The sequence below is a fragment of the Anopheles arabiensis genome, chromosome 2 (assembly GCF_016920715.1).
Source record: "Anopheles arabiensis isolate DONGOLA chromosome 2, AaraD3, whole genome shotgun sequence".
Taxonomy (NCBI): Eukaryota; Metazoa; Arthropoda; class Insecta; order Diptera; family Culicidae; genus Anopheles; species Anopheles arabiensis.
The window spans coordinates 30,867,707-30,890,687 of NC_053517.1; the positions used below are offsets into that span (position 1 = coordinate 30,867,707).

General features: G+C 47.1%; 1 protein-coding gene across 1 annotated transcript; it reads right to left on the bottom strand.

Moving 5' to 3' along the window:
* Window positions 1-745: 745 nt before the first annotated feature.
* On the bottom strand, window positions 746-20,134 carry LOC120898894 (organic cation transporter protein). Its single transcript, XM_040305386.1, has 7 exons — window positions 19,233-20,134; window positions 9,255-9,672; window positions 6,733-7,313; window positions 6,415-6,589; window positions 5,693-5,838; window positions 5,312-5,514; window positions 746-1,598 (listed from the first exon to the last, which is right to left on the bottom strand). Exons 1-7 carry the CDS (start codon window positions 19,704-19,706, stop codon window positions 1,508-1,510), a joined length of 2,088 nt encoding a protein of 695 aa, XP_040161320.1. The 5' UTR covers window positions 19,707-20,134; the 3' UTR covers window positions 746-1,507.
* Window positions 20,135-22,981: the final 2,847 nt, after the last annotated feature.

Genomic DNA, 22,981 nt, shown 5'->3' on the forward strand with positions numbered 1-22,981 from the left:
GGGTGTGTGCACGTGTATGTGTGTGAGTATATACACGCATGCATGCACGTTCAGGATTATGCATCCCATGCAATGTGGGTCAAATGCGGTAAAAACCGTGGGCCAGACTGGGACGGAAGGAGCAAAATTGCTTAGCTGCAGAACGGCCCCGGCAGGGTAATGAGTTGGAGGCCGAACTGGATTCCGGAGCAAGGTGCCATGATTGGTGTAGTTGCTCTGTTGGCTTGGGATTATTGTGAACCCGCACGAGACACTAGGCAGTATGGGTGTTTGTATTATGTTTTTTATCAATGGCAGATCTATGCATGCGATATCAATTAGCGTCGGCGATCTTGTTGGTCGATCAATTAGTGTTGGTAATCCATCGAAGACTGAGGGAGCATCAGCTGTTGATTTATTCTTAAAGTGGTTTGCAAAAATCCAAAAAAAGGTTACTCTTTATTTTTTAAAAGATTGTGGTATGCTGTAATTTAATTCATGCCCATGTGAGTTCCACACTGCTTCTTTTTCTTCTTTTGGCACAACAACCGTTGTCGGTCAAGGCCTACCATGTACCCACTAGTGAAGTGAGCTTTGGCATTCAGTGACTTATTGTTAGCATAGCAGGATAGTCAGTCCTACGTATGGGGGCACGATCTATTCGAGGCTTGAACCCATGACGGGCATGTTATTAAGTCGGACGAGTAGACCACTGTACCACCAGACCGAGTCACACACTACCAGACATAAAAAGAACAGTTACAGAAATAGTTCAATAATAATCCACTTTATTCCAGCAGGTTTGAATATCAGTAGCAGTAGGTAGAAACTACACTAACGTGTTCAACAACACCGTTATATTGCACTTACTTTAGCTATCTTGCATAACCCTTATGCAGAGCCCGGAGTTGCCTAATACTTGCTGTACCTATTTGCCCTAAAGGTAGTGAAGGTTGCAATAATACTTGCTGCTGCAGATGTCCTTAGTCTTACAAAAGATCTTACAAATAACTATCAATAAAGTAGGTCGATGAAATCGTGCCTCATCCGGAAGATTGTAGCATCTGTTATCACATGTTGCCGTTTTTTTGTTGTTCGTGTTGCGATCGTGTATGTTCCCAATGCGCGCTCGGTAAACTGGTCCTGGGGACCTTTAACTTCCCATTGGGCTTTAGTACACCAAATCCTGACCCGTTCGAAATACTGTCATGAATGCTGTATGCTCAACCTGCGAGCGATCCCGCCTTACTAATCGCTTACTTACGAATAATATCAATGCACATCGTTATCGGAATGTCACACTGTGTTGCATCTAAATTTAAATACTAGCTTTAAATTGTGTGCTGAAATCTGTTCCCAATGGTTTGATTCTACTTGCTCCGCTAGTCTGATTGTATTACCATCTATTTAACTAGCTGCATTAGAACTTGCTACAGAAAACTGTATCCCCTGCCCGCTATTATTTACTAATAGAGAGAAAGAGAGAGAGAGAAAACGAGGGAGAGAGAGCATGTCTTACTGTAAAGCTTTACAGAAAGATGCTTTCGTTCTGCGCAAATCCGATGTTGCTGATGCGGGCCCCATCGTCCGTGCTGTGCGGGAAGTGTGAACCCAGGCGCCTAAAGGTAGACAACAATCGGTACAGCACATTACAATCGTTACCGCGTAGCGTTACAGCAGAACTCACGTCCCGCTGCGCAAATTCGAGCAGTTTCCAGCGCAGAAAATGCACCAAAATCTGCGCTGGCCAGCGCAGATTTTGGCCCGATCCCCGCGCTGGACTTCAGCGATTCCTGCGCTGGGTCGAGCAAGTTTTGCGCCATCTGCTGGCGAAATGGACGAACTATTTATGGCGGCGGAGCAAAAAAAAACGGTCAAAAAATTTAAAAATATTGGCGCCTATTTTTTCGTCCGCTTCTTCTCCCTCCCTCACCCTGCCCTGCCTTACTTGCGCTTCTGCCCGTGCCTTCCGCCGCCAGCTGATTGGCTGTTGCGGTGTATGCGTTGATACTCATATGTGCATTGCGGTTTGTATTGTTATTGGTGGGTGTTAGCATTTATTAATTTGTGTGTGACCTTGAGACGCCGTGGGAGAAGCTGGTTGGGTTGGTTTGGGATTCAAAGTGTTATCGGTGTATTGATGGTTTATTTTATTTCGTGCCGCTGCTGATGAGACCATTCGATGCCCGTGGCAATCGAGGGTGACGAAGCCTATTTAAAACAAGCGTAGGAGAACGTCTAACACTAATCTAATATTTTTTAATTTGAACATGTTTGATGCTTCAACGACCTTCTAAGCATCATGTAGCACAGTGTATAGTGGCAATAAAATTTATTTTTTAATGTGCCGAAATCCGTCTCGAGTTTTTGTGTCTCGACAAATACACACACAGTGCGGGGAAAGTGACCGTCCTCTCTATCATGCCGCGATCCCCCTCCCCGCCCGGCCCTTTGGATGAGGATGCTACAAGAAAGCTGAACCAACCGTTCTACCGATAAGGTAGCCGTAATCGATCATGCGTGGAGGGGGGGGGGGTGGTCTAGTGGGGGGGGGGAGTGCGTGCTTGCGCGACTTCGGGGGTGCGTGCTCGCGAGCGCGCTTTCGTGGGTGCGTGCTGGCGTGCGCGCTTTCATGCTCGCGGGCGCGCGTACGTGCGTGTGTGTGTTTGTGCGTGCGTGCTGGCGTGCGCGCGTTCATGCATGTGTGCGCGCGCGCGCGTCTGTGTGTGTGTGAGTGTGTGTGTGTGTGTGAGTTTGCGCGCGCGTGTTTGTGTGTGAGTTTGCGCGCGCGTGTTTGTGTGTTTGTGTGTGTGCGTGCGTTAGGAAACCCCAAAACTATTTGAATATGATGCGTACATTTTCATCCGCTGCGGCTACAAAATACCACGCATTTTCGATCTCGCTACCTGAGAGACAACACAACCATTGGCATTGGCATCTTTGCGATCGGCTCTGCTGTTGGGGGTATTAAAAAGACACACGATCAAAGCAAACGTGCGTGTGATTTGTTGCACATTTATTTCTGATTCAGCTAGCGGACGCAAGTGGAAACAACATTTTGAATTGAATCCATGCAAAAGAGGATTCTGGATTTGTTTATTACGGTGCGCGTATGATGCTGCACCTGTCCGTCCAGAATCTGGAGGCTTGTTGGTTTGGAGTAGTTATCATGACGCCGATTGACCGGCAATGCCTTGGAATGGGTTCGGATCGGTAGGCTCATGTTTTGGTCGAGTGCATTCCGTGCATTTGTCGCGCCACAGCAGTAGACCCGGCAGCAACAAAGTCAAGACAAACTCTTACCCGGGTGTGGACTGCTACGCTTAGTTCTTTTTATTATTATTATTATTATTATTATTATTATTATTATTGGCGTAATAGCCAACGCGATCATGCCGGCCTTTTCACGACTTGAGTACCACGTAGCCGGATAGTCACCTCTTGCTACGGCGGACGGTTCATACGCGGTTAGAACCCACGACGGGGGTACTGCCACACTGTCTCCTGCTCGATGTATATATACGAGGGAAAGAGGGAACGAGTGAAAGAGGGAACGAGGGAACGAGGGAACGAGGGAACGAGAGAACGAGGGAACGAGGGAACGAGGGAACGAGGGAACGAGGGAACGAGGAACGAGTGAAAGAGGAACGAGGAACGAGGAACGAGGAACGAGGGAACGAGGGAACGAGGGAACGAGGAACGAGGAACGAGGAACGAGGGAACGAGGGATCGAGGAACGAGGAACGAGGGAACGAGGAACGAGGAACGAGGAACGAGGAACGAGGAACGAGGGATCGAGGAAAGAGGAACGAGGGAAAGAGGGAACGAGGGAACGAGGGAACGAGGGAACGAGGGATCGAGGGAAAGAGGGAACGAGGGAACGAGGGAACGAGGGATCGAGGGAAAGAGGGAACGAGGGAACGAGGGAACGAGGGAACGAGGGAACGAGGGAACGAGGGAACGAGGGAACGAGGGAACGAGGGAACGAGGGAACGAGGGAACGAGGGAACGAGGGAACGAGGGAACGAGGGAACGAGGGAACGATTCAATTCCATTCAAGTTTTGTTTCCCCTTGCGTCCGCTAGCGGAATTGGAAAGAAATGTGTAACATATCACATGCACGTTTGCTTCGATCGTTTGTCTTTTTGATACTCCCAACAGCAGAGCCGATCGCAAAGATGATGATGCCAATCCAATGGTTGTGTTGTCTCTCAAGTAGCGAGATCGAAAATGCATGGACTTTGTAGCCGCAGCGGATGAAAATGTACGCATCAGAATCAAATAGTTTTGGGGTTTAAAAACGCACGCACACATACAAACACGCGCGCAAACTCTCACACACACACACACACACACACACACACACACACACACACACACACACACACACACACACGCGCGCGCGCGCTAAGGCACCTACGAACGCGCGCACGCGAGAACGCACCTACGAAAGCGCGCATGCAAGCACGCACCCCCCCCCCTATCATCAGCTATCATATAGCGCATCATCATCCAAAGCGCCGGGCGGGGTGGGGGATCGCGGCATGATAGAGTGAATGGTCACTTTCCCCGCGCTGTGTGCGTGTGTGTGTGTGTGTCGAGACACAAAAACTCGAGAAAGATTTCGGCACATTAAAAAAAATAATTATATAGTCAATATAAACTGTGCTACATGATGCTTAGAAGGTCGTTGAAGCATCAAACATGTTCAAATTAAAAAAATATTAGATTAGTGTTAGACGTTCTCCTACGCTTGTTTTAAATAGGCTTCGTCACCCTCGATTGCCACGGGCATCGAATGGTCTCATCAGCAGCGGCACGAAATAAAATAAACCATCAATACACCGATAACACTTTGAATCCCAAACCAACCCAACCAGCTTCTCCCACGGCGTCTCAAGGTCACACACAAATTAATAAATGCTAACACCCACCAATAACAATACAAAACCGCAATGCACATATAAGTATCAACGCATACACCACCACAACACCCAATCAGCTGGCGGCGGAAGGCACGGGCAGAAGCGCAAGTAAGGCAGGGCAGGGTGAAGGAGGGAGAGGAGAGGAAGAAGCGGACGAAAAAATGAGCGCCATTATTTTTTTAAATTTTTTGACCGTTTTTTTTTTTTGCTCCGCCGCCGCCCGAACTGTCCGAACTGTCCGAACTGCCCGAACTGCGCGACCCAGCGCAGGAATCGCTGAAGAACAGCGCGGGAGACCAGCCAAAATCTGCGCTGGCCAGCGCAGAATTTGGTACATTTTCTGCGCTGGAAACTGCTCGAATTTGCGCAGCGGGCGGGTTTGCACAGCGGGTAGCGCGCTCACTTACCGTTTTGGATCGTCGTTTTCCATCGCCGCGTGGTGCTTCGTACCGTTGATGGTGGCAGCATTTTGGTAGATCGATGCCTGCTTAGCCTGCTTGCGCTGACGATACTTTGGGCTGAGCTTGTCCTTTAGGATGGCCAGCGACAGGGCACCGATAATGCTGAACACACCCATGATCGTCATCGGCAGGTACTGATCAACGTGTTCCTGGGTGGGTGGTAAAAACAACCGAGCACAAACAGCACAATCAGTAAAAGCTTTAAAGTGGCAACGCCAGTACGCCTTTCCCCGGTCAGCTTTGTCTGGTTTGGTAATGCTGTTACCCCCGGACCGTAACAGGGAGCGGGAATGCAATTAAACATGCAGATGCGCGACCATAACTCACCAGCAGCCACAGGTACGGTACGATGATAAGGGCCACACCGGCAGCGAAATTTCCCACCCCAACGCCAAGGTTGCGCATCGTGGTCGGATACTGGTAGGCGGTAAACGTCGGTATGATGGCGTTACACGCTCCAACACAGCACTTGACTGGTAAGGAAAGCGGAAAAAAAGAAAGAGAAAAGAATAAGTGTGAGGAAGCAATAATGTAGCGATAAAACCAACAGCGAATGAGCGCGCCTGATACAAAAGCTGACTGAGGTGATGCTCTATCGCTTCGGCGGCTGAGGCGGCAGCAAATTGATAACACTTGAGTAAATCAGAGCGCTCAGGGCACAGTGTGCAGTGTTTCAAGCAACGGCGGCACTACATAGTTGAACACCAGTTGAGCGCAACACTAATTGAATAATGTTTCATCATCATCAGCAGCTTCCCTGAAAATGTCCAAAGAGCACGGACCACGTACGGAGGAACGGTGCGGCACGAAAGTTGTCAAATTTGCGAGAACGTGTTCTCCTCGGACCCCGGAAGGGTGAGTGGCAGAAGGAGTCTAAATTTAGAGCGCTTCAAGGGCCGAACGAAGGCGAAATCTGCATCATCACACGTGTGAGCCAAATTCTCTGAACCGGTTCGAGGGGGGGAATTCCACGCGGCAAGTGCGCTCCCGTCAGCAGCATGGCTTGATTAATTGCATAAGCTGCACTACCCCGCTGCACCCTCACTCACCGACCATCGCCAGCGTAATTATCAGCCAGAGGTTGCCATCCGGCACGAAGTTCATCACGATGCAGGACAATCCGGCCACGACCATGTAGAGGAATAAATTAATCCGCAAGCCGAGCTTCAGCACGACCACGATGCTGAGACAGATGGCAATCGCTTCGACCGAACCGGCAATGACCTGTGGAGGGCGGGTGAAAAAGGGCGAGAGAAAATTGCGTTGAAAACAGAAACAGTAGTAGTGGCAAGGATGATGCAGGTCGCGTAAATTAGGGCGCGTTTGCGTTTTTGTCCAGCCCCCCCCCCCCCCGGTCTCCTCCGTACCGTGTTCAGATAGATGTCCCCACCGAGATTGCTCAGGTGCAGCGTAATGCCGAAGTAGATCAGTATGATCCCGAACCAGACGACGATCATGACGAGCGTGGTGCGGATAAACTTGCGCCGGAATACGTCACCGACCGAGATGGCGGCTTCCGCCTGTCCGCCGTTAGCATCCTCACCCTCGGCCTGCAGTGCCTTCCGATAGTTGGCGGGCAGCTGCAGATTGTTGGTGCTGGCGGCCCGCTCCAGCAGCCGGCACAGCTCGTCGAGCCGGCCCTTGGCCAGCAGCCAGCGGGGCGATTCCGGGCACCAGTACCAGCTGGTGACGAGCAGCAGCCCGGGCAGCGTGATCGCGAACTGCATGGTGCGCCAGTCGCGCGCCACGTAAGCGATACCCGCGGCCAATATGTAGGCCAAGGCCACCGGAAGTATGTTGAGGATGCCGATGATCGTACGGTACCGGCCGCTCACCAGCTCGACCACCAGCACGAAGCTGACCACCGCGACCGACATCGAGGCAAATCCGATCACCACGCGCAGAGCCATGTACAGCTCGAGCGACGTCACGAATCCGAGTGCGAAGCCTGTGGAAAAGAGAGAGAAAGAGAGAGAGAGAGAGAGAGAGAGAGAGAGAGAAAGAGAGAGAGAGAGAGAGAGAGAGAGCGAGCAAACCGCCGAGAATTAGTCGGGATGATTGATTTTTGCTAAATTGTTTATGTCACAGCGAGGTCCTTGTGTGATGGATCTGTTTGTATGTTGGGTTGCAAAAGGGGGGGGGGAGGTTGGTTTCCGCTTTCCTTTCCTCTCCATCGCGGATGCTAATGAGTTGTAACTATTGGCTGGGAATTGTGTGGGTTTTGAGGTTTGCATTGGCTGAGATTCATGAGCGGAAGTGAACAGACGTACGTTTAGGAATTCCGGTTTAATGAGGAGAGTGGCGTTTACTTCCTTGTGTCTATTCTTGCAGGAGCATAATGGTTAAGTGATCTAAGTAACGTTTGTACCATTAACATTGGTTTAGTTGTTGATGGTAACCGGCATCTATAATTAGCCTCAGTTAATGTTCACGAAGTCCCATTGAATCAGCGTCTAATGAGCTAGTTGCTTACACGAGCTCAACAAAAGCATCCACTTCATTGCATGTTAAAGCGTCTTTTATTTCATTGTAAACGATTTAAAAAAATAAGCCACGATTGCCCATCAAACTGCCAAATAATGTCACCGAGGGAACATCATAATTGAAGATGCTAATTTCATGCACAAATGAAGAGTTACGGCTCAATGCGAAGGGGGTAATAGTCGTATTGCTTTACCATTTGACGACGGTCCCCATCACGTTCATGAATGATAGGGAAGACGCTCGATCGTAAAAATGCCATAACTGCACGTATTGCGAACGACTAGTCGGACGCCATGACTAATCAGTTCTCTGGGCTCGTCGTACAGCTACCTGCGACGGTTCTTTGGGAGAGCATTTTGGTATCGGTTTTAGTTTAGTATTCTTATGTTTACTACAACTAAAAATAGTTTAAAAACTATACTGAATTAATTGTACAGCTGTACGCTGTAACATCACAGCTTTGATACTGTGCTTTTTCAGCTCAGTTCCGGTTCGAATGCCACAGTCTCACGAGTTCGTGCCGAAGCAAAGCTTAGTATGCCTTCAGTTCTTAGACATTCTTGCCGGTCGTTAGTTTACGAAGAATTTGTCGTGTACAACTGCTCGTACCTTTTGCACTGTAATTTCACCCATAAATCGCGATCGTGCGCTTGGGAGGAAATTGTTTTCTCTCCATTTCGTTGCAATAGCACGTGAATGAATCATTTAACTTCCCAATGCCGTTTAACGGGGTGGTGGTACATGATACGTTCGAGAGTTGAAGTATAGAAAAAATCAAACGAATTTACTAACGATCAATTTAGGAAGGATTAATTGCCATTCAAATCGACTTTGAATGGAATGTTTTGTATCTCTTTTATTTAACATCAATTTTGTCTCCAACTGCAAATAAGATAGCGTGTTTATAGACCCACGTGTAGGCCTCCACCTAAAGGTGTATTCATGACCAATTGGCAAAGTAAACAAATCCACTTTAAAAAACTGCTGATAATGGTAAGCAAATTGCGCGTCCCCACTCGATTGTGGCACCATTTGCGTCACGCACAAGGATTGCTTCAACCACCGAAAAGGCTATCGATTATCCTCCATCCAGACAATCGATACGCGACCCACGCGATGCAGGTTGGGTCGCGTCGCTGAGCGTAAGTTGAGCGTTCCCTGGGGCACGCTAAAGGCTCACCCTCCCATTCGCTCGCTGTACCGCGAGCTCCTACAATTACAATCGTAATTGAGCGTGTAATTTGGTGTTTGCAGGCATGCAAAACAATAGCACGAGCGGGCAAACTGGCACGTACGGAGCGCTACTGTTACTAATTCTGTTTTGAAGCTGGCATGAGTTGGAGTTTGGAAAGTGATGTGTGATGTGTGCCCCCCTGTACCCCATTGTGCTGGACCCTGGCCTTACCTGTCACACCCTGAAGCAGGGCAAAGCCCATCAGTGTGTGCCGCCGGCCGAACTGATCGGAAATCCAGCCGCTGCCGACGCTCCCGAGGGCCGCCCCGGCCAGAAAGCACATCTCCACGATGCTCATCAGATGGGCCCGATCGCAGACCAGCCCAAACTCGGCAATGATCGTTTGGCCGTAGACCGTATCGTCATACTCGTACCCGCTGCTGCAGGCCATTTCCAGCTCGCCCTCGGACGCGTTCGACGCTGCACCCTGGAAGTGGCCGAGGATGCTGTCCACCGTCAGATGCTCGTACGGTGCGGCCCGAACGCTGCACTGGTTGGCGGTGGCCGTCTGCGTGAGATTGCGCCACAGCTCCAGCGGGATGGCGGCGAGATGGTCCGGCCGGGCGCACCAAAAGTCTCGCTGGGCGGCCTGTTTGATGATCGGGGGGGATCAATATGGAAGGAAAGAAGGAAAAGCGTAAATTATTAGTATATTTGGTTAAACAAAATATAAGCCTATCAATAATAGAAACTATAATAAATTTCACATGAACTGCCATAAGTACACAGGTCTACTAACGGCAAATGAATGCAGAAGCACAAGTCATTGCACATGTTTTCATGTTATTTGCATGGCGTTAAGCGACTATTAATTGAGACTTTTCTGACGGTCTAGAACTGCACGGTCGTTGTCGCTGTAGGCTTATTATGCTAATTTTATTCCTCTCTCCTTCTCTATTAGTCGCTCGATATGGATATCGAGTGCTGCTATTTTCTATCCTTTAATAGCAGTTGAGATACTGCTTTCGCGAGGTTTTATTAGAAGGCGTGTGGCCACAACAGCGACAAAATGGCAACAAATTTGTCCACACTTTAGCTTTTGTTGCTTTTTGTTAAGCGTTATAAATTGTCAACTTTATTTTATTGCTCAAACTTGTAGACTGAATCAGTAACGAAATAACACACCAAAACGCTGACCTTTGCCGCGTGAAATGGATTCGATTCTGTTGCTCTGTTTCCTCTCCAAAAGCTAGCTCGTACAAGGACATTACCGTTTGAGTCGTTTGAGTAGTTTGCAAGTTCTTTTTGATGAAAGTGACGCTTGGAATGTTGTCACATAAAAGGGCAATAAAAAAAGGCATTATGCATAATCGAGGGCATCACACCCCGCATCGATCGTACTCTTCGCATTGTCTCTTCGCAATACGATAACCAATTAATGAGTTAAACCCTAATGTTCGCTGCGAAGTGGATCAAAACATCAACACGGTTGCATTGGTGACCTTTACCCAACGGTGTGCGTCGATCAGTGCGACAGCACGGCCCGGACCAGCATGCGCAGAACACACGCATCTAAGCTGCTAACTGCGCCAATGCACCGCATCGCTCGTGTAATCGTGATTAAACGCACATCGTGCACCGGTGGGTTGGATTGTGTTCTTTATCCGCGCAAGGTCACGGTCGGCCCAGTCGATCGAAGGTTCGTTGGGCTTGTTCGCAGCTTCCTAACATGTGTCGAAGGAGGCACGCGCGCGGGCGCGCGCGCTCATCGCTTGCTGCTGTACGCGTGCCGGCCATTTCTTACAATGTGTGGAAGTAGAGGTATACCTACAGCCCACCGTTTCTTGCCGATCCCTCGATCGCGAATGCGATCCTTTTTTTCTCCATAGCGTTTGGTGCGCCGCAATAGCAATCTGGATCGGATTTAATGTGTTGATTTAATTTAACGTAAAGAACTCAATTATCTCCTATCTCGCACCGCCAATCCGTCATCTTGGTCGTGGTGTTAAAGGAAATGTATGGTACACATGCGTTGCTGTAAATGCGCCAGTGTGGGCGCGGGTGTGATTATCTATTGCTCCCCGCTGTTGATGTCTGCTGCTCTACCGACAAGCAATGATCGAGCGAAGCAAACACCGACAACCGAACATGCAAGAGTTCAGTAAGTCGTTTGATACACTTTTTGGCACCTTATCGCGCTTGCCGGATCATATCTTGAACGTACCGGTTTCCTCTTCCTGCTTCTCCACTGTTACAGACACCATTCCGTGCAAACTGATCGATTATTTCCTGTGCAGATAGGATAACCCGTTCGGTAAGTACACAGGCGACATAAATCGGCGCGCAGCGTTATCCTATTTGCAGTGGCAAATGTGAGAGTAACACTGGAAAAATATTCGAGAAACCACGGGATCGAAAGACATTGGAGGGCCACAAGCTCTAGGAGCTCTATTTTTAGAGCAAGACTGTTATACATGGTCTCTGCTTTGGGTGTAAAAATAACCTGTCTTGCACCTCGATGTACAGTGAGCGCCAGGCGCCGCCAAACGAGCGGCGTCCTTGGCGTCCTTGGGCGCAGCGCTGCGCTGGAAGGTTCGTAATGTATGTGAGAAAACAGAAACAGATATAAGGGGGTTGTTGGATGACGCGACTTATCGTCCGCGGGCGTCGTTGGTCGTCGCGATTTCCTGATTTCGCGCACCGTGCGAGGACCACAAACTAGCAGCGCACAATTAATCCCCACAGCCTCGTTGGTGTATAATCATTAATAAGGTTCGCCAGGGTGTGTGTGTGGGAAACGATTGATTGATTGGGCGCGTGAGTGGCTTTATCTACTGTTTTTTTTTTTGTTGACTTCCACTAGCAAAGAAATGTTCCTAAGCTTCATTCTGCCGAGTTTAATTTAATTCTTCACACGTAAGGGTTCGCCGCTACATTTCTAGTGATGTTGAATGTAGTTTATTGGTACAAAAAAAAAGCTTTATTAAATGGCGAGAACTTCATACTAAAGGAGCGGCGCCCACTGGGAGCGCCATGAAATTGACGTTTAAATTGGTTTTGATTTACGGTTCAAAACGCGCTGCCGTTAATAGGTGCGATGATAGCGCATTTATGAATAATTTAGCGCATTGAGTAAATAAGTGGTTAAATCGACGACTGTTCTCCAGCGACTTTAGATAATAGTTTGGTCCTAAACACTTGTTATTCTATATTGGTATATCTCGTTCAAAATACTTAAAAACCCAATCTTAAATGCTGTACAAATTAGCTTTCCAGTTATCGATACAAATTAGGTACATACAAACATCTCTTTCAAAAATGCTTTGGTGTTCCAATTGCTCAATTAAACTTTGCCTACAAATAAATCATAGATCTCTCATGAGAAATGTTGTTTTTGAATCGTTGTAATTTTATCGATCAATATTGTTTTGAATGTGGCGGCTTATTGTTCCTTCAAAACACACTTTTGTAGCCTAGATTCCTCTTTTATGGTTGATCTAATCAGACTTCAATTAAAAAAAGCTTCAATAGTAGCAAGGAAGTGTAGAAGCACGAAACGGGAAGTAACCTTTTGAGTTGCAATAAAAACATTATATCCATCACTCGACGCCTTCAGCCGTATGTAGCCGGTAAGCAATGCAAATCGTTGACCTTATCGTCAGCACTGCTGGAACAGACTTTTCATAAAACCTCTCATAACCACCGTTTGATAATTATATTGCAAACGCCGCCGGGCTGGTCTATGCGCGTCGCGGGTCATAAACCAGCTAATTGCGCACAAGAAGCTGCGCCAGCAAATTGAAGAAAAACGTGGCGTCCCCATCTATCGACGCCCCTTTACGAGGGGGTTTCTGATTTGCAATAGCTCTACCTCGAATGAATATTGATATGTTCTAACGCATGCGTAAAAATCAAAACCACGGCCAGCGCGAGGTGATTGCACGACGATGATCGCGAAACAGTCCGGAAGGATCGTCGATCTACCGATGCCTTTGCACGCGGTACAGCTCGATACAAGTGCGACTAGAAATTGTTTCGATTGAGACATTGAAATAGCGCCAGGAAGTTGCATCAGTAGGTGGAAAATACGACGCAGCAGTTGGACCGGGTTTGAGGATCGAGACCGTACGTAATCGCCACCTACCGGGGCGCACGCGGGTAGCTAGAACGCCCCTAATGGGTGAACTGGTGCGACATTTTTTCCCTACGCAATGAGTTTTGCGTATCAATGGGACGGGAATGTTAGAGCGCCTTAAGCCTTCTCTAGCGGTCATTAGTAAACAATGTCTCGCGTACCATACGCTTCAAGTGCTTTTACATGTTTGTCCTATGTAAGCCGGCGGATCGGCCAGTTCGCACCACACGCGCACCGCACACAGGGCCGCGGGCAGAATCGGTTTGTGCAAAAACAGAAGAAAAAAAAAAAACACTTCCACTCCACTCCGTTTGGTTCCGATTCCGGTTCTCCCTCGCCAGCAAAGAAAGATCGCACCGCCGCGATGGGACTGAACTTTTTCAATGCTACGCACCGGCACTCGAGCCAGGGTCGCCGCGGTCCCGTTTGCGGTACCGAAAGGGATTCCGGCGGTCTTTGGCTGACCTGAGCGACAGACCAGACGACTCGGTGACGCACAAGTGCGTCGTCGGCTTTGGTCGAGGCTGGGGAAGGCTAGAATTCGCACGCGCGCGGACGGTGAAGTGCGAGCGGTAAGGTCAACCGGTTCAGCGTAGTATAGCAGCTGCCGAAGGATGCAGGAAGCCCGTTCGACTGACTCCGTTTCGCCAAATCGGAACTGATGGCGAAAGGAAATCCCGCAAAAGCGACGAACGGCACGCGGCCAGTTATTATTGTTGTGTTGTTCATATTTTTGTTATTTACGTTGTCAGATCGGGTTGTTTTTATTGGAACATAAATTTGATCTAGATCTTACCCGAATGGGGCCACACAAAACAGTAGGACGGGGTTTTTGGTGTGTCACTTGGATGTTGATGTTTGTTTATGGCTAATTTATATTTAATAAATAATATTTAGTTTATACATACATTTAATGTATTAAAAACTAATATTTCATGTACTATGCATAGCCTAGAAAATTTGATTATTTATGTTAAACGTTAAAAAAAAATAAATCATTTTACAAGAAGAAAATGATCACGAACATTATTATAAAAAACAATCAAAACAAATTCACTAAGATAACAATATATCAATCTTTTCCCACCGGTAATGATTCTTCCTGTTCCCGTTTGAAGCGTGTATCAAAGCTGTAGTTGTGTAGTAAAGGCACAGCAGCCCACATTCGCAGCGTGCGGTTGCTAAGAACGACGGAGGAAAGAGTTCGCTCACCCAAAACGTCGTCGCCCGCCAGCACAATGAACGCAACGAACCTGCATATCAAGTGTCAAGGTCTAGGTCGTTCGGTGGTTTGGCGAACGGATGAAATATGTAGTTCAGTCTTTAAGATTACAAAAAAAACCTCCAACAAAAAAACAAACAAACACCATAAACGAATGGATGCAGAGGGCAAACGGCGAGAGATCGCCACGGGAACGATCGGTTGATCGGATTTTCACTCAACCTTGACAGCTTTGCTTTTCATCGTTCACATGGGTGAAGTGGTAAAGGAACGAAAACAGTTTTTTTTTAATAAAATTGGAGAAGAAAAAAGCGTAATATTAAATTCTGTGCTCCCATTCTCTGGTCTGCTTTGTTGGCGTTGCGCGTGCCTCCCAATCAAATGGCAACAGACACGGGATGACGAATGCAGCAATGTTCCGTCTAGTTTGTGTTATTTTTTAACACGTTTTTTTTTCGGTGCAAACAATTTATCAGTGAACGCATAACAAAAAAACAACAACATATGCACATCATGATCGGGCGCGTGCCTCATAGCTCTTCCGGCATTGTCTCGATGGCGGGGTGACGTTGAAAGAGCTGTGGTAGAACAAATTTATAACAAGGCGTATAAATAATGCATTTGCTAGCGGTGCGGAAAGTCGATGGATAAAGTCGACATGAAAAGGAGGTAGGTTAGGGGGAATGTAAACCATGCGTTTACCTGCAGTGTGGAGAATAAAGGAACAAAAATCAATCAACTTTCATAAGTGATTTCAGCTTTTTGTTTGATAGAAAAAAGGTAGAAAAAGTAGTGATAGATGGCACCAAAGTAACAAATTTAAATTCAAATCACTACCTCTACAATGTCAAATGTAACGAACAGGATCGTTTGCGTCATCCGTCCTCGGCACTACCTCGGCGCAACCAAGAAGCGTCGGAAATCTCAATCATAGCTCGAAACTATAATTTTAAAATGCTCATTTTTACGCCTCCGCTTTGCATTTGTGTATCCAGAGGCTGTTCTGAGTCTAAATCGCCAGTAAGAATGGCAATCGAAAAGGAAAGTAAACGCGGTGCGACTCTTATATGGAGCAGCACACATACCACATGGTTCGCTATGAATAAATAGAGCACCTGTCAATGGAGCGGCATTGAATAAATAAGCAATTAATCTGCAGCTGCATTGGAATGCACTCTTGCTGAGATGCTGCGTGGTAGAATTTCATTCACAATTTCTGAACATTTATCCCATCACACCGTTGCATTACCTTTTGGATCGTTTATTTCTCTACTGCTGCAACACATTTAATCAATCTAGCAAAACGAGCCGGACACCAAATGAACTGAGCAATTTTACGACGAAAGTTAATCGATTTTGGCACCCATTGGTTGCGCTAAAGATTTGTGTGTGGTTTGTGGTACCGTGTGGTGCCAAACATCGATCCAAAACAACCCCAAAAGACCATGGATGCACCAAATGCATCAATGGAACGAAAACACACAACGGAGAGGGACAATAAGAAAAAAAAACCCACCCCGCGAACACAGTCGAATTATGTTGCAAAGTCAATGGACTGACTTGACTTGACTTGGTCGGCGGTGGTTGCTGAATGGATGATGGACGACCGTTTTATGGTTGATCGGAAACGACTGGTTTCTCTGCTTTCTCGTTGCCGCCCAAGCGCTCAAGGTTTCCCGTCGGTGGTGAAACATTAGCCATTAGACATTAATTTATTCTTGCCAACTCGCCCTAACGCTGTCAGCGGGTTGTATGTGTGTGTATCGCTTTTACTTCATCACCATGCCAACGGTAAGTGGGGTGGTAAGCGACGCAAAACGGTTTGTTTAATCACGGGCATATGTGTGGTGTGTTCCAAACGCCTTCGCGTAACGCATTTGTTAATGCATCACGGAATGCATGTAAAACAGACCTTTAAACTGATTTATGTTGCTTCCATTTATTACCACCTGTTTCCAATTGTGGGGTAGAAGAGGCAGAGTTAACTTCAAATCGATAATCAAAATGTTAGCTTGACCGATGGACACTGAGCGCCATCCATTGCCTGCTAGATTAAAGCTGCTAACGACGCCAATGACAGTACCTCAAAAAGCTCTCATCGTGACCTGACCCAAAGACCACCAAAGCCCCCTAATAGCGGACCATAAAGGATGCAGAAAGTGTCGAATATGAGCGTTGGAGGGTTTGGTTAATCTCAAGGGTGCTGTGTAACCTTGACACGATTATCATTAGACCAAACTTTGGGTCGTAAAACACAATTCGCTACGCTACGTTTTGCGGCACCCATCACACTAAACAGATGCGGGGAAACAAATCGTTTCGACCACTCTCATGTTCCATACCCTTTCACTACCGCGAGCTGAGCTGAGCATAAGAGGAAGCTAACATCTCGCCCACTTCCGAGCGGTCGTCCATCGATGCTTGCCAATTGCCAGTTCCCACAGAGCACGCGTGACAATGACCTAGCGTACGGGGACGCGGTCACCGTCTTTAGGATGTTGGCTTCTTTGAACGCACACTCAAACCCAAAAAAAAATGTGCCAAACTAAGAGAACAGGTTTGTTTGGTTTGGGTTTTGTCACAATATTTGGGGTTTCGGGGTACTCTTTCCCCACCGGAACCAAGGTTACACGCATGTGGAGGCGCTCATAGATTGAATGTGAAAGGTGCTGCTGGATTGGAGCTCAATCTCAAAGCTGAGCTTTGAACGATCATCGCCCAATGCTCGACTTGAATGGAGCTTTCGTTAAGAATCCGGCACTAAACATACTACTTACTGCCCCAAGCTACTGACAGTCGTCATAGTTCATTAGGCAGTCGATATTGGTTATTGAGTCGATTGCAAATTCAATTTAGCATTATCTGATCGATTACACAAAGCAGCAACTGCACCAAAGCGCACTGCACAAGAAGTCTCTTATCCAATAAACTCCACTGCCGGCAAGAAGGTTGGCCCGGACCCCTGGGCTTATCGTATTACCGTGGCGTGGGGAGTGAGAGAGAGGGAGAGAGGAAAAAAAACACAGAAAAACTGTGCACACTCAAGTGGCAATTTGCAGGTAATCCGAGCGGCGAACATTTGAGCCCAGCGCCACCGGGAGGACGGTGCACGGCACGCGAGGAAACTCGGTCGAGCGAGCAGCGCGCCGCTCGGTATCGCAGGAAATGAATCGCGAAATCAGGGCCCTTTGGAATCTTTCAATCAAGGCGGCGTTTCATCGCCGATGGTCGACCGGGCCTGGAGTAAACTTGATACACGCGTTCCTCTTCTTCCGTATTCAATCAACCGCTCGCCTAATGCGCACCCTATTGAAGAAGTTACCGGGAAGGCGTTGTGTGCAGAAAGGATACGCAGTACGGCTGCTGCTACTGCTACTGCTGCTGCTGCTGCTTCTTACGCAGACGATATTGGAATTGATTGTCACATGAAGCGCCGTTCTTTAAGCCCCAATTACGTACGCACGCACGCAGCACTATCGTAGGAAAAGGTATGAAGTAATGTCCCCGGTTTATGATGTAAAATCAATGATACATTCCAATCACGCTGGCGTAATGCATCAACTCGCTATCGTTTGTTTGTTTTGGATACGGGCGGACTGGCGCTTGGTGTTATATGGCTTATGATTAACATTCAAGCGGCGGGTCGTAGAAGACGTTGTTCCACGTACGTGGTTCCAAGATTAAAACCCATCTATAAACTGGTGGTTTGATGCCGCGGTTCCGCTGACATTCAAAGTGCCCTAGGTTTTGGGCAAGCGAGCACATGCTGGCCAACACGGTGCATTTGTTTGCCTTCACAAAACAATACAAATCCCTTTGCTGAAGGGCATCCACCTGTCCGCTGCTGTGGTAGATGGGAAAGCAGGAAAGCTTTACAGATGGCAGTTGTTTGATTGTGATTTTTACCGTGGCAGTTTAACGGAATGATCCAGATCATAAATATTGATCTGGTTTATAAATCACATACGTAGAGAACTTATTCAAGAATAATCATTAAATTCATAGATGGTGTAACAAGAATTATCAAAATATTATACAGGTTATTGGAAATTTCAAACAACCATAAGAAGTCTAAAAATTCAGCGGAAATATATTTGTTATCAACAGTTCTACTTAATTAAATTTACATTTAAAGAAAATCAACGCAGTTTAGTAACACAGAAACGCTAATCAATAACAATTTAAACGAAAATGGTCGTTTGCAGCACTTTAATTTTCTTGATAACTCTGAGCTTATTATTGTTAATAAATAAATGAAGAAATTGGGCAATGTAGTCGGACTTCTGCAACTGCTGTAATAAGTGATCACATACTACAGTCTGCTCCAGAGTTACGCCGTTCTTGGTGATTTTAAATTTTATAATCTTTTGAGCAAATTGTTCCCATCTGTTGCATGATATTTAAAATGTTAAAATAAATGCCTTTTAACTGGACAATTTTTTTTTTAAATGCGTATTTTTAGCAAAAATCCTATCAATTGATTTATCAGTAATCCTCATCAAAATCATCCCTTAATAAAATATATTTTAATCGAAAATCACTATATTTGATTAATTTAGATATTTAGATAGTTATGCTAAAATCCCCAGAACGCATTAACCGCGAAACTGTAGAACCAAGTGTACCAAAAAGTAACCAACAAGGTAGAAAACCCCATCAAATTTATGTAGAAAATATAATAATATTTTCGTCGATGAAAAATATTCAAATTAACACAATTACACTTACTCTTGTCGTCTTGACTGTAAACAAATGGTTTGATACAGATAAAAACTATTAAACGCACCGGGCTTATCGCTTATCTAAAACTAAGCACTCGAAAGGCAATGTCCTTCGCCCTATCTTCACTCACCTGAAACACCAGACAGAAGATGTGAAACGTCGTCGGTATCTGGAACAGGCACAGCAGGAACGTCCACCCGAACTGCCACCGGCCGTAATGCCCGATGTACTCGGATATGATATCGCTGTCCTCGTCGTTGGCCGTCGCGCCCAGATTGCTGCTGTTATCGCTCTTATCGTTGAAGGACGAATCGTGCACCTTGCCACCGGGTGCACTATTCGACGCCGCCGCCGACGCCATCCGGCCACTCTTGCTACCCGCTCTGTCCGGCTGTTGGTAAATATTAACCGTGCCAAAGTCAACGGTGGACGCTTTCGGTGGCAGCTGTAGAACGGAGGTAAAGGTAGTGGGCCCGGTCGGTGGCACCTCAACCCGTGACGGCACCGTGACGGTGTAGCTGCCGGCCGTATCCGTGCCGGCCGATTCGTGGGCCAACCGTTCCTGGCTGTTCATTTTCTGCACGTAATAGTGTCGCTTCATCATTTTGCACCCTCGCACAATCGGCGCATGTAAACACGCACGCAGCAGGCTGTGGTTGTTTTTTCTTCACCCGAGCAAAATTTGTTACATTGACACATACACAAACACACACACGTGGGATTGTAAACAAACACGGGGTAACGTTTTTGGCAACTGCTTTACAATGAAGTGCCACTTGCACGGAAATAAAGAACACTGCCGTCAAGCGCTACTACTGCACCGGTCGCCTCACCAACACTTTAACACCGAGCTTCAAAAAAACCAAACCAAAGCTGCAAAAGCTGTTTTTGATCGTGTCCGTTGGAGCACCGCGCACGCGTTCACCAGTCGATGGGCGAGTTCTAGCTCGCAGGAAGCGTTTCTAAACACTGAGCGGATCGTGCGCATGGACGCAAAGTTAAATAGACTATCGTGGGCTGACGACGACGACGTTCAGCGATCTGTACCAGCGTACACGTACAAAGCGACAGCCCCTGCCGGCACACACCGTTTCGCGTGTGTGCGCTTTTCTCTACTCGCGTCAAGTGTTACGATCTAGCGTCGGCATCGTTGACATTCCACCACTATCATATGCGCCCGCCGACCGTTTGCCGGTTGATCGGTGCCTGAAGGCGACCGGAAACCCGGCGGAGAAGTAAGCTCCCATTTTGGGCCGATGGGTTACCACCGATCGTCGGCGGTTCGGGGCGTCGTGGCGTACCGCAGCAGTTGTTTAGAATGACCGATCAAAGCGAACGCGACGATTAGGGGTAATAAGGTGACCAGCGTACCACCAAACCACCGGGCACGATACAGCACCCGGGGGAGGGCGGACCATTTACCACCGGCAATCTATCAACTATTCTCAAGAAGGTGGAAGGGTCAGACGGGGGAATATGGGTTTGTAGGAAGGGAGCCTTACATGCACATTTACAAACAGAACGCGCACCACCACCACCGGCGACTGACTGCACGGGGTGAAACGCTTAAAACGGTTGATTGTTTTCTGTTTCACTTCACACTTGCTACTGCTGCTGCTTTGTCACCCTTGTTCGTTACATGGCAGGTACGATTAGTAGCGTTTTATTGCTTGCTGTTTTCCCTCCGGCGCTACAGGCATGTTTCCTTTTTCTTCATAAAACAATGACTGTACCCGTCTTATTATTGTTGTTATTATTTCTGTAAAAAATAAGCTACCTCCCTATACAAACCGTTAATGGTCTCTGGGCGGAATGGTGTCGGAAGCAGTCTGGAGCAGTTCAGTATGAAACCAGCTTACAATGTCTACTGCGAACTCACTGTAGCTGGTGATTGCAAAAACGGCCCTATCGAGACAATCATGCACGATGAACAAATTTAGAGCGATCGTGGTGCTAATCAAATGTCAACGCAAGCAAGCCATGGCGTGGCTGCCAAATCGGCAGGTGTAAAGTGTTACATCGTCACCTACAGGTAGTGTAGGTAGTGATGAGCAGTTGATCCAACTGTTTTCTGCGTGATGCTGGGTGAAGCGTGCCTTTACTTTGCTTTGTTTTGCAAGAAAAACGGAGCTAAAGCGTTTGGTTAAGTTGATGCTTACAGTCGTTGTATAATGCGTGTCGATTAACACATTGGTAGGGAATACAATTTGAGAAGCTACAGGATCGTATTGTTCCGGCTCGATAGTCGCTTGCCTTGGAAGACTTTGGGAGTCCTTAATCAAGTTGTTGGATTGTTACTTAAAACCAACCAGTTTCCAAAAAAAAGGTGAAGATATACTAATAAATTAAACAAAAGAAGTTCGTCCCTAAGTCTTCAAAGATGTAAGTCTCGTAAAATCATTAATTTACAGACCAAGTCGAGAGATATTAGTGTTTCAAACATATTTCGGTTGTAGATAAATAACAAAAAATAAACAAAACACTTTGCTAATCTCTGCGCTGGGCAAGTATTAGCTAGAATGCTTGAGATAAAATAAAAACAATATCTGGACAAAACAAACCCATTTAAATTGTCTTGTCTCCGAATCCCAACATCATGATTTCCTCATCAAAAAAGGAACGCCATCAAACGAATTTCTTGTTCGAATCTAAAACAATAACAGATTAGCCAAAACAACAACTTTACAGCTCTTTGTTCGAGCTGTTTGTGTGGGTTCCTTTGATTGATAACTTCAATCGCGTCGTTTCAGCCGTCGACCGAAAGGAATGGCTTATTAAATTACCCACACGTGCCACTGGAGCCACCAGGAGAAACGGTTCTGGATAGAGCCTGGCGTGGCGGACACCAGAACATATCCTTGAGCGTAAAGCCATTCATTTTCGTCTGTCCGAACATTGCTGGAGGAACATTTTGAACTGCAAGTGTTATGTCTCCCCATGCAAGCAGTGGTAGCTTTGGAGTGTCGGTTTACCGCACTGAAACACCACAGCCCAGCACCGTACGACATCCGACACGCACAAGGTGCAAGTGTTCAAACCCAAATGTGGGTTTCGGGTAACACTTCCTACTGAGCATTAACGCTTACATTTAAATTATAGATGTGACGAGCTTGCTAAGAATAACAACTAAATACAACGACGAAAGAGAACGAGAACATTAATCGATCATTTTTTACATTTTTTTCGCGCGACTGTGTTGTGCTGAATCGTAAGGACAGCCGGCAGGCAGACATAAACCTATCAGCAATTGGAAGCAGCGTAATTGAAGAATTATAATCTACCGGCACCTGTCCCGAGGTTTTGGCGGACAGAACGCTACAGAGTGGATAACATGTGCAGGAAACGGTTGGTCGCCCCCTCGTCAAATGTCGATCCAATTCAATATCTGTGTCTCACTGCCTGTGTGTGTCTGTGTGAAGTAGTCGCTGAGTGGTTCGACTTTACCTCACCCGTTTATCAAGCAAAAGTTCGCCCCGGTGGTTAGCTCCCAACTCGTGGTGACCTCCACGCTGGATCGGATGGGTGCGTTCTAGTGATCGTTCGTTTCGTTCGTTTTCTGCTCGATTGTATCCTGCTGGGCCAGGGCTCGGTTCAGGAATTTAGCCGTAACCTTCACCGTCAGCCTCCTACCTGTTGCAGTGCATTCAATTCTGGGCCAACGCATTCCCAGCCGGTATCGTTCCAATTCTACGCCAGTTCCCAAACGAGCATCGAGCACGAGTGGCTCGATCGAGCAGGAGATCCCACTTCGGCGGCACGCGGCACCACGGCACAACACAGAAGTGTCAACCGTGTCGCTGGTGGTGATCATTTCGTAGTGACCGCGTCTCTCCAGCTACGGGTATCCTCCGATCTGTTATTCTTTTTTTGTTTTACCAC